General features: G+C 34.7%; 1 protein-coding gene across 1 annotated transcript in view; it reads right to left on the reverse strand.

The window, feature by feature from the left end:
- Positions 1 to 921: 921 nt before the first annotated feature.
- The window catches only part of PCLO (piccolo presynaptic cytomatrix protein), a gene marked incomplete at its 3' end in the record, with an annotated part of 153,148 nt that continues 140,594 nt past the window's right edge, over positions 922 to 13,475 (reverse strand). The window contains exons 19-20 of the mRNA XM_009704876.1: positions 4,485 to 4,626; positions 922 to 989 (exon numbers count right to left, since the gene is read on the reverse strand). Of these exons, the coding sequence (XP_009703178.1) occupies positions 922 to 989; positions 4,485 to 4,626 (210 nt within the window). The remainder of the gene's footprint in view (positions 990 to 4,484; positions 4,627 to 13,475) is intronic.

The raw sequence follows: 13,475 nt of genomic DNA on the forward strand, positions 1-13,475 counted from the left end.
ACTAAACTTAACATGAAGTTAACTTCAATTATATATATGAATTTCAATTTATGAATTAAATAATACCTCAAAGCTGCATTGAAATGCAATTGAATGATAAAATTATTATTTTAATAATAAAATTCAACTCATGATAATTAAATTTTATATTTGAGGTCCACAGAAGCATACATTGGAAAGAATATACCTTATAGGCAAAGGGAAATGGAATTTTCCTAACATATCCTCCAATACAAAATCCTCTCTTAATTTTCATGCAGTTGTCCATTTTTACACATGAAAAAGATAATCACATTGCTCATGAAACTTTAAATGCCATTTTGTCGGGCTCTTTGCAGCTTCAAAATTACAATGTCTCCTTTTTTTGGCAGCACCACATTCATACTGAAAAAATTCACTCAGGATTTCCCAGTCAGATAAGAGTTTCACTATAGTCTAAGTGCAGCAGTGAAGTCTGATGTCAGGCTAGTATTTTTGTTTAAGCTTCATGTTTTATGTAGACACGAAAATTAATAATTGCTTTATGAAGTAAATATTCTGAAATGTTGTAAAAATAGAGCCTGACAGCCATTGGATATTTTCTTCTAATTTAATGAGCATTGAGTCAGCTCCTTACTTCATATTTTTTATTTCGATACTATGAAAAGCAATGAACATTGAAAGATAGAGATAATTCATTGCAATCTAACGATTCAATTGCTTTAAATAAACAGGTAAGACACTGTTCTTACTTAAACTGAAGACTCATTACTTTGGTGCTATGTGTAAAGGGCCCTTAGGGAAAAATGTAACTCAGGATCTTAATCTATAATACAAAGAAAGCATAGGCTAATCTTTCATAGCATAACAAGTAAAAGAAATAAACATATTGGTTCTATAAACATGGGATACCACTGTAGTGTTGTTTGTATTTCTTTTTACCTTCTGCATCGGTTAATCCTACTCCCGACTGCTTTACTGGTTCTTGTCCATTCTGGCTCATCTTCCCTCTGTTAAAAGACATATGGTGATAGGTGTCAATATGACCACAAAGAGATGAGATCTAAGAAAATGATACACCCAAGCCAATGAGGCTTAGTTCTGTACAAAAAGACAAACTTCACAGGTATTTTTAAAAAATAGAAAAGTGTGTGTATATAAATATATATTTAATTTCAAGAAAATAAAGTGAATGATAGTTTTTTTCTATAGCTATTCGGACAGATCACTTAAGAATATTTTTTTTCTCTTTTGGAGGCAACTGCAATTGCATCTTGCTAAGCTTGTACATTCTTACAGAATGGGGCCATCAGGTGTTGACTGCTACCTGCCTCCCATCAGCCTGAGGTTCTACAACCAGTCTGCATAGCTCCTCTCCTCACTTTATCCTGTTATAGTGACCAGTGAAATATATAATAAGGAGCCACAAAATTGACATTTGGTCTACACTATTGTTACTTCAAAGGTAAGCCATATTTGTGGTCATTATTTTCTTTTAATGATTGTTTTTACATTACAGTTTAGGTTTAGCATAAGAAACAACTCAGTTTAAAGTAAGGCAAATAGAATAAATCATGCTCTGCAGGTCCCAATCTTTCTCCACTGGATGTAAAAAGAACTTGGATTACAATCTAGATGTCTATTTTTAGGCAATGAAAGTTAGGTAATATATAAGCTAACTTTAAACATACTTGTTGCAAGCTCTAAGGCATGATTACAATCACTCTCAAAAAACATGTCTGCTACTATGAGATGTTTGTGCTTCTATTTATCTTTCTCCCTTAAGACTCTGAAATGCTGTGATAAAGAATATAAAGCATTATCTTCAGATGCATGCGATTCCTCTGGGGTTAAATGATCAGTGCTGTTCTTTGCTACCAATAAGCCAGCTTCATGTTTCACAGCAGCAACAGAAGCTGCCAAAGTTCACAATAAACTAAAAAATTAGTATAAAACATCAGTTTTTAAAGTGATTTTAAATTCAATTTTAACTGAAAGTTATTCTTTTCTTCTTCATAAAGCATATTACAAATATGGTACAAGAATTCTTTGTCCCAAGGGCCAGATTCCTTATGTATTGTTCAGTTCCTTTTCACCTTTGCATTCAAAATTAATATAATTAATTAATATAATTTTACAGACATTGTAAATGTCTGTAAATGTAAGATGGTTACACAATACAAAGGCATAGAGAATATGCTCTTTATCAGAGATGATAACACAAGTAACTTTGAGGAGTACAACAACTGGATAATAATAGCCTTTTAAAAAAATATCTCCCAAATAGAAATACTTCACAAGACTTATTCAGCTGTGTATAGCTGCATATAATGATTAATTTCCCTTGATAGTTATAACTATGTAATACTGACAAGTATTCTAATTAGTTACCTCATCAAAATTTCCCATGGTGTCACCATTTAATTCTTTTATTTTACTTCATGACTAAATGTTCCTATGATTAAAATCATTTGGACTAGAGTAAAAAATTTAAAACTCAGCCTATCAAACATTATTTCTATTGATAGATCAGAAACTTAACCTAAACAGGGAGCTTACAACCAAAAATGTTTTTATATGGCATGACACTTAAAATGATTTAACCTACTTAACGCTTCGCATCCAAAGTGTGAGCTGTGGTTTTATGGGTATGCTGAATCAGCATAGAAGGTCAGAGTCCCTGAAGTCATTATCAAGCCAGTCTGAATGCAAATGTTGACTAGAATTTCAGTCATACATATATTAAGATATATAAGAATATATAACCAGAATTCAAAATGGAAACAGTTATCTATTTTCAAACATTCTCCCCAGGAATGACCCCAAAGGACTCTGATGCTAAATAGTAATTTTGTCATTCATTTTTCATTACATTGCTATGTAAAACTCCTTAGACTAACATGAAAAAGAAGGCATTTCTTGTCTATATAAATGTCCTATGTAACTTTTGAAGTCTCTGTCTAGTATCAGCATATAAACTCTTTACTTTAAATATGGCTTAATAAAAAAAAAAAGGATAGTCCAGCCCTTAACAGAAAACAAGGCTGGATATATTTTATTTAATTAAGTAAAGTTCATGGGAACAAATTACTATAACAGAAAAGCTGAAGCCATGGAGATTTCTTTATGCTTTTCAGTAGAAGTGGGGCTGATTTCAGGCTTAATAGACTGGTGAATCTGTCAGCCAAATACCAACTAACTGTAGATACTGTCACACTGCTAGACAATACACAGTAAGTGATACCATTTGGACTCAAATTTAACATATGTGAACTAAAAACTTCTTTTGAGAGCTCTGTCTTGTGTCTCTGTGCACAAAGGTTTTATTCATCTTTGCTTTTCTCGTTAGGAATGATGGCAAAATAATTATCTTTTGAGATTGTCAAATCCAATTAAAAATAATCTTTTTCCCACTGCGAAGTACAACTCATTTTAATGTAGAACAACATGAGAGAAAAGTTCAGTGAAGACTGACACCCCACAACCTGAGCTCATATTGTCCTCCTAGATTCTGAAGATGAGATTGAAATATTAGATTTGTGTCTATTTTCATTTTAGCTACTAATAACCTGTAGACATATACCCTTGGGCTTTATTTTAGAAAATTATGAATACTTAGAAATGTCACAGTTCTAGAGCATGAATTTTTTCTTCAGTCAAGCTTTTTGAGGAAGATTATATCAACCTCTTGTGACTGATAATTCAGAACTTCAAGGGAAAAGCAAAAGCATGTGTCCCTGAGAAAATCACGGAGCAACTATTGCAGACACTGAATAAGCAATGACCACCAACTTATATTTTGAGAACAGTTGATCTATAAAATTTTCAGGCCAGAAACATTAAGTTGATCAGGAGAAATTACTTTTTCCTATAAAGGAATATAAATTAAATTCCTAAATGAAGATGCATGCTGCCAAACTTGTAGAGAAAAAATACTGGCAAAACTTTTCTCTGTGGAGTAGTTCACTGGGTAAAAGTTTGAAAATTAAATCATTTTATAGGATCATTACACTGATAGTAGCTTGATAATTCCTACAGGAACTCTGTCTCAAAAAGCTTTTTCTAACCAAGAACTAAGAAACTTTACTCAAACTCTTAAAAACTTGGGAAAAGTTGGCTGAATCTGAATTTCAGTTGCACTAGTAACACTTCTTTCTAGAAGGAGGTCAATCTGAAAAATTAAACTAAGCTTTCTCAACCCAACAAAAGTTGTACTTTCAAAACATAACCCAAGCCCACCTCTACACACTTTCATCAAATACTGAGACCAGTACCTCTCCTGTGTGACAGCAACAAATTCATGAGGTTGAGGCACAGGTTTGGTTGGTTATTAAGAATTCAGTGCTCAACAAAGCAGAACAAAAGTATGAGCTCTGAGCAATTCTCCCCAGTTAGGTGCTATTCTACTCAAGGCTGGAGAGGAAACTATGTAAGAAGGTGACCAGCAAGTGAAAGGGCTATACATAGTGCATGGAGGATACAGTATATTAAAGGAAAAGTCTTACATTCTTGGGATGGGAAATAGATTATTCTCTCCTGTGGCACTGCTGCTGCCTTCGCTATCCATGCTGTATCCACTGCCAAAACTACTGGCTGATGAGCCAGTGGAGACAGAACTTTCTGCAGGTCGGTGATTGGTAGACCTTGCTGTACAAGGCAGGAACAGTGGGTTACCAAAAACCTTGTAAGACATCGGTACCATCCATGTTAAGACAAAATTTAATTTATCAAAATCACATTCTGCACTTTCATTTTTTTTACTTTACATTCCAGTATTGTGTTATTATCTTTTGCAGATGATGTTTATTTTCAAATAGAATGAGGTGTTCTAAACCAAATAGTATACCACCATATTTTTTCTCCAGTCATGTTAATAGTTCAAATCAACAGCCTGAAGGAAAAAATTAATGGGTTAGATTGATTAACACCACTTTTCTGATTAAAGCTGCAGAAAACCAGTTATTCATTTGAAACATTTCATATGGTAATCTTGTAAAAATGAAAGTCCCAGTGGGCCTTCCTCATATTCCTCATGAAACATTCTTTGCATTTGGTGATTTTGAGAAGGAAGCTGAAGGGAAATATAAGTATACCATCTATAGTCACAGAAACTGTATGAAGACCTCCACCTCTCTTCAGACATAACACAGCTACTGGATTATATTTCTCAACTGCTCCTACCCATCTGGATCTCTCTTACTACATGCCTAGAATTTTAATGCACATATTTTAGTGGGACATGCCCTAATCTTGTTTAAGACCATTTGGTGTAGAAAATTTACACCAGCTTACGTTATTTTTACTTCAGATGCCTTATTTTGTGTTTTGGATATTATTATACTACATGGACAAATCTTCCAGTATCCAGCCTTTAGCAAGTTGAGAAATATAAACAAGAAAGCACACAGTGACATTACACATAATAATTAATACAGGAACAGTAGAGTAGATATTCTTATATTGAATAACACAATTGTCTGGGAATATGAATACAGATTTTTGGATTTTTTTTTGTTGAATGTCCTCTATTAAATCCACTATTGTCATGTTTCATCTATCCCAACTGACTGAGCGTATATACTGAAGATAAAAAATACTTTTTTGTAAAGTTATTTTTCCATGTAAACTTAATGAAATTTTATGTTATTTTGGTGAACTGTGAAACTCTAATGCAAATCCTTAGAAGAGATTCTTCTTTAAACAAGAAATTAGTCAAATATCTAAATGGAAATCACTTCCAATAAGAGCCAGAGCCCCAACAGTGTCTTGCCTTAAACTGGCAACCAATATTATTTAAGTCTGACTGATTGAATAATATTTTTGGTGAAGACTGCTGCATGATGCCTGATGTGGGAACAGGAAGCTGAGTGTGACTTCTCAAATACAATGCAAAAACAGATTAATAATTGAAACTAAAAAAGAGGAACAAAGCAATTCACATATCATCAGTCGTTGGGCCGAACTGTGAGTTGAGACAGAACTCTTATTCTGCAAAATGATTCTTCACTGCTAAACTGAGCTGTCACATAACTTTTTTTTTTAAAAAAAACTCTGTTAGCCTCCTCTGTTTCACTATTGCCTACAGCCATAGAAGGAATCTGTGGAAATTATTTTCAGACAAAAATATTCTTTAGCTCTATTTCATGATTTTATACATTGATCATAGGCTATCTTCTTGGATGTTAATACAAATTAATAAATTGTAAAATCATAGTGTTATTAAGACATACTCTCAGTATCTCATCTGGAGAAAAAGCCACCCATGTTTTTTCCAGCAGACAGCCAGAGCACGGCAGTGTGCCCTGCTCAGGCAGCTGTGAGCAGTGGTTGCTCTATTGCTTTCAGGTTGTGGTACTGTGAGTGAATTCCAATGATTATGGTGACATGTCAGCAAACTGCTGTTGGGAAATGTTGGGCAAGAGTGAGATTTTAGAGAAAAGAGGTCAAGCTCTCCTTTATAGTGCATTATTGCTAGCTGCCCTGTATTCAACAGCCTGAACTGGGGCTATCACATGCCTGTCACAAACTAATCCATAACTTCAGTTCTCATAGTGTTTGGTGACCTGTATGACTTCTGATGTTTGTTTGGGATTCTGAGGGTCTCTTTAGGTTGAGTTGGGTTTTTTTTGCCATGGCATGACAAATGCCTCATAGGTGAGGACAATCTGGAAAGACACAGATCTGCAAAACCATGGAAGTCAAGACATTGTGCCAGCACAAAAAAGCATGTTTAGTCCTTCCCTTAGGTGTGAATTTGCTTAGTGTAGCATACCTCTCCACCATAGCATATGTGGCCAAAAGGATGATTCATATCTAGGCTCTTATTTTTATTGACTTGGCTGTAAAAGCTAGTGTCTGAAGTAATTTCTTATATTTTTACTGTTGGATTTCTAAAACCTGTAAGAACCTAGAATTTAGTTCAAGCCAGAAAAGCTTGAATGAAGCCTTTATAAATGGTTTAGAAGTTTTGCTACATCTATTTATAATCAAAACATAGTTATTTCTTTTGAAACAGCTGTCTCCTGATGATACATTCAGTATGCTATATTTTTAGTTTCTCTACTCTTTTCCCTAATTTACATCTTTTTCTACATTGATGTCTTTTCCCATAAGATCTTTTTGGTGAATGGTTATAATGGATCCAAGTTTAGATTCATGACTGGGTTTTGAAAATTCTAAAGTTCAATGTTATTCTTCTTTTTTTCCTGTCTGCTCTATGAAAGTAATAAACTACAGCATCAGTTTGTGACAAGAGATGAAATCCAGAAATAGATCTACAGCTGGTTTTGTGACAAATTAAGAATCTGGATACAGAGAACTCCTCCATAACTCACATTTTCTATATGTCTATATTTTTACAGGTAAATCTAGACCTCTAAACTTCTCTTGCTCCTTATATAGGAAACTTTCAAGTTCTCAAGATGTGTCAATACCTGCTGCCAGGCAATATTTTGTCTGAGAGTTAAAATTATTTCCCAATTCTTCCTTGCCCAGAGTATGGAAAAACTATGTTTCATTTCTTCCTTGCCCTTTGGTTTTTCAAATTATTTCCCAATTCTTAGAAAAAACCTACAACTTTTAGAAACTCTTAGAAAGCTTAGAAAACTTCAAAAATACTTCTCATAGGCAAGGTCTTGCTGTCAATTACATATGATGCTGAAATCTTTCCATTTTTAGAGAAAAGACTCTTCAGGCCTCAGCTGATGGAAGAGATTAAATGTAACTGAAGATCATTACCCAGCATCATCATTTGGCCTCTTTCTGGGAGAGAGGTGGTACCACTTCCCCCCTCCAGACCCTTCTCCATGAACTTTTTATGCAGTTTATCAGGTACTTGGTGCTTTTTAAGGATTGTAACATCAATGATGTCTGGGCTGTCCAGCCATTGAACTATGAAGAACAGAAATAGGAAATGAAAGTTTAAAACTCTAATGGGCTGCTTCCTCTGAAATAGTGTGCAGAATTTCGTATTATACAAAGATACTGTAGTTTGATTTCATTTTCACCTGCTATTCCTATTTTATCTGGTAGTTCCCCAAATGAGATGAAATGCTCTCTACTCGGAATATGTGCCAATGGGTAGACATATAATATTTAGTAGCTGGCAATGTGGTGCTAATGCTGCCTCTGAGTGACACTGTTTTATTGTCTGTTGTACAGGCTGGCATTAGCAAAAGTTTCAGTTCAACCATTCCAGTGAACAATACATAAATGAGTTGAAAGATTCTTCCAGATTCTAAGAAAATTGATCATAATGTCATCCCTGGTATAGGATCAGGGTTTCCAAGAAAAGAATTACAATGATCGGACAGATACCTTTTGTACTCTTGTTTACAGGGAAAAAAAAAAAAAAAAAAAAAAAAAGACACTTCCTTTGACAGGATGATATTTGACCACATATTCCCTTAGGCCTTCTTGGAAAAGAATTGCTGATGAAAGAAAATTGAGGCTAGCACTGACCTCACCTTTTAGCTCCACTTTTAAAATTTTTTAAATTTATTATTATTAGTAGTACGATATTAGTTGAATGCATCTATGGCAAATATGCTTTTGCTTGTGCTTTGGCTTATGGACCTAGTTAGAAAATCAACTTTTGTAACCAAGGAAAACATGTAAGTCATGTCTTAGTATAAATATATAACAAAGGAAAGAATGGAAGCCATATGATTTCACTTAATCTTTAAAAAAAGTCTGTTTTTACTACAGAGAAGACGCTTATTTAAAACCTAACATAAAAGAGATAGATAATTCACGCAAGACCTATAGCCACGAACTGTCAAATCAGTCAGCAGCAAAATGGAAACAATCCAGCACGGTCAGCCACTCCAGCCATTCTTCCACAGTGAATGGACTTCTTTTTTTCAAAAAAGAATTAAATTTGAAAAATGGGACTATGCTGTTCTGTGGTTCCTGTGGATAAAAGAAGAACAGACTCACGCAGAACTTTCTCCTGGGGCTTAAACTGTAGATGTTCTCCTTTCCAGGTATCTGTCTAGAAGCAGAAATACAACTTTCAAAACACATTGGGAAAGACCGTTCTATTTGTAAACCAAATAGGAGGAGGGAGAAATGCTTTTGAGTATGCATTCAAGATTAAGTTTGGAGAATTTGCCTCTAATTGCTTGAAAAAAAATTGTTCTTTATAACTGGCAGTCTTGTGAGAAAACCTGGGTGACAAAAAGGGCTAGTAACATCATGCTGAGTCTTCTCAAAGAGATGCAAGCCCATGGGAGCAGGTGAAATCACCAGTCTGCTTTGGATAGTTACCTGCTCACCAACAGGCTGGGCATGTCACACACAGCATCTTCTGGCAGAAGCTTGTCTACTCTTCACTCTCAGTCACCTTGTGTTTCAAGTGCTCCAAACTCGAACTGCCCCCAAATGCCATTTTACTTGTTTTTATGAAGGGTTTGCTAGCGCTAAAAGCAACTGCTGCTCAGGCTTGCTCCATAAGGTTCTGCAGTGTAAAACTGCTGTTGGGACTGCTAGTAGTACCTTTTGTGAACAGGCAACAGAATGGGGATGCATGAATAACCAGTGATCAAAGGCATACCTCAGATCAGTTCTGGTAGTTTCTTTCCCTCACTTGTCCTCATATTGAACAGGACTTTAGACCATGGCCTCACCCATTTCAGGCATATTTATATATTAGACACGGCTTTGACTGCACACTGAGCAGTGATATTTTGTGAAATTTCAACACAACTCTTCACAGAGCAATTTACCATTTGAAGTGAGTAATGGCAAAACAGCACTCATCTTAAACTGTGGTGATGGCATGTCTTTACCCAGCAAAGCAATTCTGATGAAATAATTTTCTTCCATGTGCTCCATAGGGTTAGGCTACCATCCAATAGACTTTTGAAATGAGAGTTATCAAATGAAGAATCTGAGCAATTTCCTGAAATTACATGTCAGCTTAAAATAGTGGAAGAGTAAATAGCAGGAATAGCCAAAGCAAAATATGCCAGCTATTAGACTGAAACAAGACTCAAAAGACTGCCTCAGATTATTGCTATCTGCAGAGAGTGGGGACAAGCTGTTCTTGTTCTGATAATGATTCTTGGAAACGGGTTACTTGCAGCAATATGAAGGCCCATTTAATTCATAAATCAAGAAACTAGTGAAGCTAGGCATAAACAGCTTTGAGCAGTAAATTATTTAAAGTGTGAAGGAAACAACCTAAATTACTGTAGGAAATTAAAACATGACATTGCCTATTAAAAGTGTGAAAGTGGGCACAGGCCTAAAGAGACCCCAAATTAGCAGGTATTTAAATCCACAATCATATCCGATTCAAAAGATTTATAGAACTTAGGAATCAATTTCCTTTTAATCCACATTGTTGCTAACATCAGTAAATAGAACTTAGTGATAAGGAAAATTCCTGTTGATTTTAATTTCTTACAGCTAAGTGGTTAGAAATTACACAGTGCTGGCTCAGACCTGTATCATGGATTTTACAGTGCTAGCAATATCGTGGTACATACATCACATTACATTTCTGTGTAGCTTTAACCTGTTATGCTCACATTTAAATGAACTTTTGTCAAAGTTGTCGGACAAAGGGAGTTAAAAGCAGGTATGCTGCCTTTTGAAGTAAAGCATTTTAAACCAGAGGTCTTCGAGAGATGTAAATTGACAGATTTATTTGGGTACAATTGTGAAAATGCTGATGCACAGTCTGTCTACTCTCGATATCCCGGTTAACAGTACCAGCTCTAACAGTAGACCTCCCTCTGACCAGTAAAATCACTTGACAGACAACTATTTGGAAAGTAGTTTCCTCTTAGAATATCACAGAAAAGCTGTTGTGTCACACAATGAAAAATTTATAGTGTAAAAGGTGAAATGTTCTCTATGAGGTGGTAGAAATAAATAGATTCTGGGTACATGCATTAGATGTGGAGGTTTTCAGAAAATGTTGTGATTTTAAGTTCCCAGAGGTTAGAGGTTGAAAAAACCTTTCTATTATTAAGTAAAAAAGTATAGGAAAAATAGACAAAAATTTCTGTAGAAATATATTTTTTGTATTACCACAGAAGGTAATTTAGCAGGTATGCTTGGACCTTTAACTGAAACATGTGGTATTTGCTCTACATTTTTAACATTTCCAACATTTCCTAGATAATTCAAGTCAAGAATATAGCAGTGCGTTTCTCCTGGCAGGTTGTTTGCTTGTTTGGTTGGTTTTTTAATGTGTGCCAAATAAAAGAGGAAGTGCATATGGCAGCCATCATCATACGATGTTCAAGCAAAAGCATATTGACTTGTAGTTTCTCCCTCATAAGTGTCTGTTTGAAAGGATAGAAAAATGCATAGGACTACAATGATGTTCAGGCTTAAAATCACCTACTGAGCTTTTAAAATATTAAGTTACTGTTCTCCAAAGATCCTAGGAAGAATCAAAATAATTTTCTAGAAATTCTCTTCTTTGGTCATAAAATATATATTTTTTTGTTGACCATTTGATATTCTGATGTAATAAAGGAATCATTTTTTCGGTGCACAATCATTGTACTGGGGCAAAACTGGCACCTCTTCCTCTGATAATAAGGACAAACTCATTGAATTTTACCCGTTAAGCTACACCTATGTAGAGACCACAGCTCTCTATAAAACTGTGTACTTTAAAAAATGACCAGTTATGTAGATAAATGCTGACTATATGGTGAACATTATCTTTTTTTTGTGCTCTGAACTTCTTATTTCACCAGAAACTACACTTTCCATTCTAGTGAGGCAGAGCTGGTGCACCTTTCTACTTCACACGGACGCTGAAGGGAAATTTTACTGTTCCTTGTCTTTCTTATTCACTTTATTGGAAGTTATTAAAACTAAGACATGTAGATCATTCTTTTAAAACTATGAACTGGCTTTGAAAAGGCCTTTTATATAAAATCAGTAAATAACTATATTGTAGATCCACCTACTGTTTTGTATGGATATATCCAGAGAACTGATAATTATCATCAGAATATCTCTAACTGTTCAAATATGTGAAGAACTCTAAAATAATTTATTATATTTAAAACATAAGTGACCTACCAAGAAAATTCCATATAATGGGAAGAACTTTCTGTGGAATAAATTACTGACTTAAAAGGAGGTGGACTGTTTTGCACTATCTCTAAAAGTGACTCATCTGGTGGATAAACTCTAATACATAGAATTATGTTGAAAGGAAGGTGCTTAATTTTACGTGAATGTGTAATTGGAAATGATTCGGATTTTTCACAAAGCAAAATCAAATTAACTCAAACTTAGGCACTGCTCTCTCCCTTTGGCTTGCATCCCTTGCAACTTCTGCCTTCAAAGGGTTGGCTCTGTAATGTTCCTCTCTGAGGGGTGTGATGGGAATGTGTATTATGCAATTGGTTTCTTTGCAGATCACACTCTTATCTCTCACAGGCAACAAGAAAATTATACTTCAGGGTTTATTTTTAATTAAATGCTGTAGTTGAATATTGGGTTTTACAAAAATACTGAACAAAGACAAACGTTTTCTGTTGTAGCTTCAACTTAATTTTAAAACAGATTCATTAAAATACATTTTTTACTGTTTAAAATAAGTACAGATATAGTTCAGTCTAATAAACTTAAACTGATGCAAGTCCTTTGCATTCACAAAGTATATGTATACCATAGATGCTTGTTTTGATTTCCTTTTTACTTCTCATCAGATATACAATTAATAACTGACAAAATACATCCAATAGAAAAGGTCCTAGGAGTCAGAAGTAGAGAAAGATCTTGCTGGGGCATTCTAAGAATGACTGAGGGTTCTTATTTTGTTTTGTTTTTCAGGTGCCAATTCAATTAAATTTTATTCAAGAAAAAAAAAAAAGTTGTTATTGAGAGACTAGGTTAAAAGAGGAAACTATTTCTGAGAGTTCTCTCAGGTAGGGAAGGACCGATGGTCACTCACACCATAAAATTTTTCCGATCATCCTTGTGTGCTTGGGTTGAAAAAAACAAAAGTTGTTCTAAAAGGTGGTGTTCTCTGATAAATTCACAGATAAATATCTGTGGTAAAAAGTAATAATAATAATAATAATAATGATGATGATGATGATGTGGATTATCTGTTCAGTCTTCCTTAACAGAGGGTTTTGAGACTTAGTGACGAAAAAATTACTAACTTGCCAAGACAACTGTTCCAGTCCATAAAATCAATTCATAATGGGTTCTTTTCCAGGTGCCAATAAAGTAGGCTGTAATGGGGGTGGGTACCACATTCATGCAGCATCGCTGTAGGAATGGACTTGCAAACTGACGATGCCCTAATATTAATTGTTCACAATACTATCAACTTTTAGAATTTTTGAACTGCATGACAAACCTCTCCTTCCTTCATCAAATCTTCCTCCTGCAAAGAACTCCATAAATTGAAAGCTAGAGCATCTTCGGTGCTTTTTCTATTCAAGTTCATAGTCTCTTCTTGTCTTACACACTCCACAAAACTGCAATTAACTAATCTTGCTTTTGGTCCTGCT

The sequence above is a fragment of the Cariama cristata genome, unplaced genomic scaffold (genome assembly GCF_000690535.1).
Source record: "Cariama cristata isolate BGI_N322 unplaced genomic scaffold, ASM69053v1 scaffold1450, whole genome shotgun sequence".
NCBI lineage: Eukaryota > Metazoa > Chordata > Aves > Cariamiformes > Cariamidae > Cariama > Cariama cristata.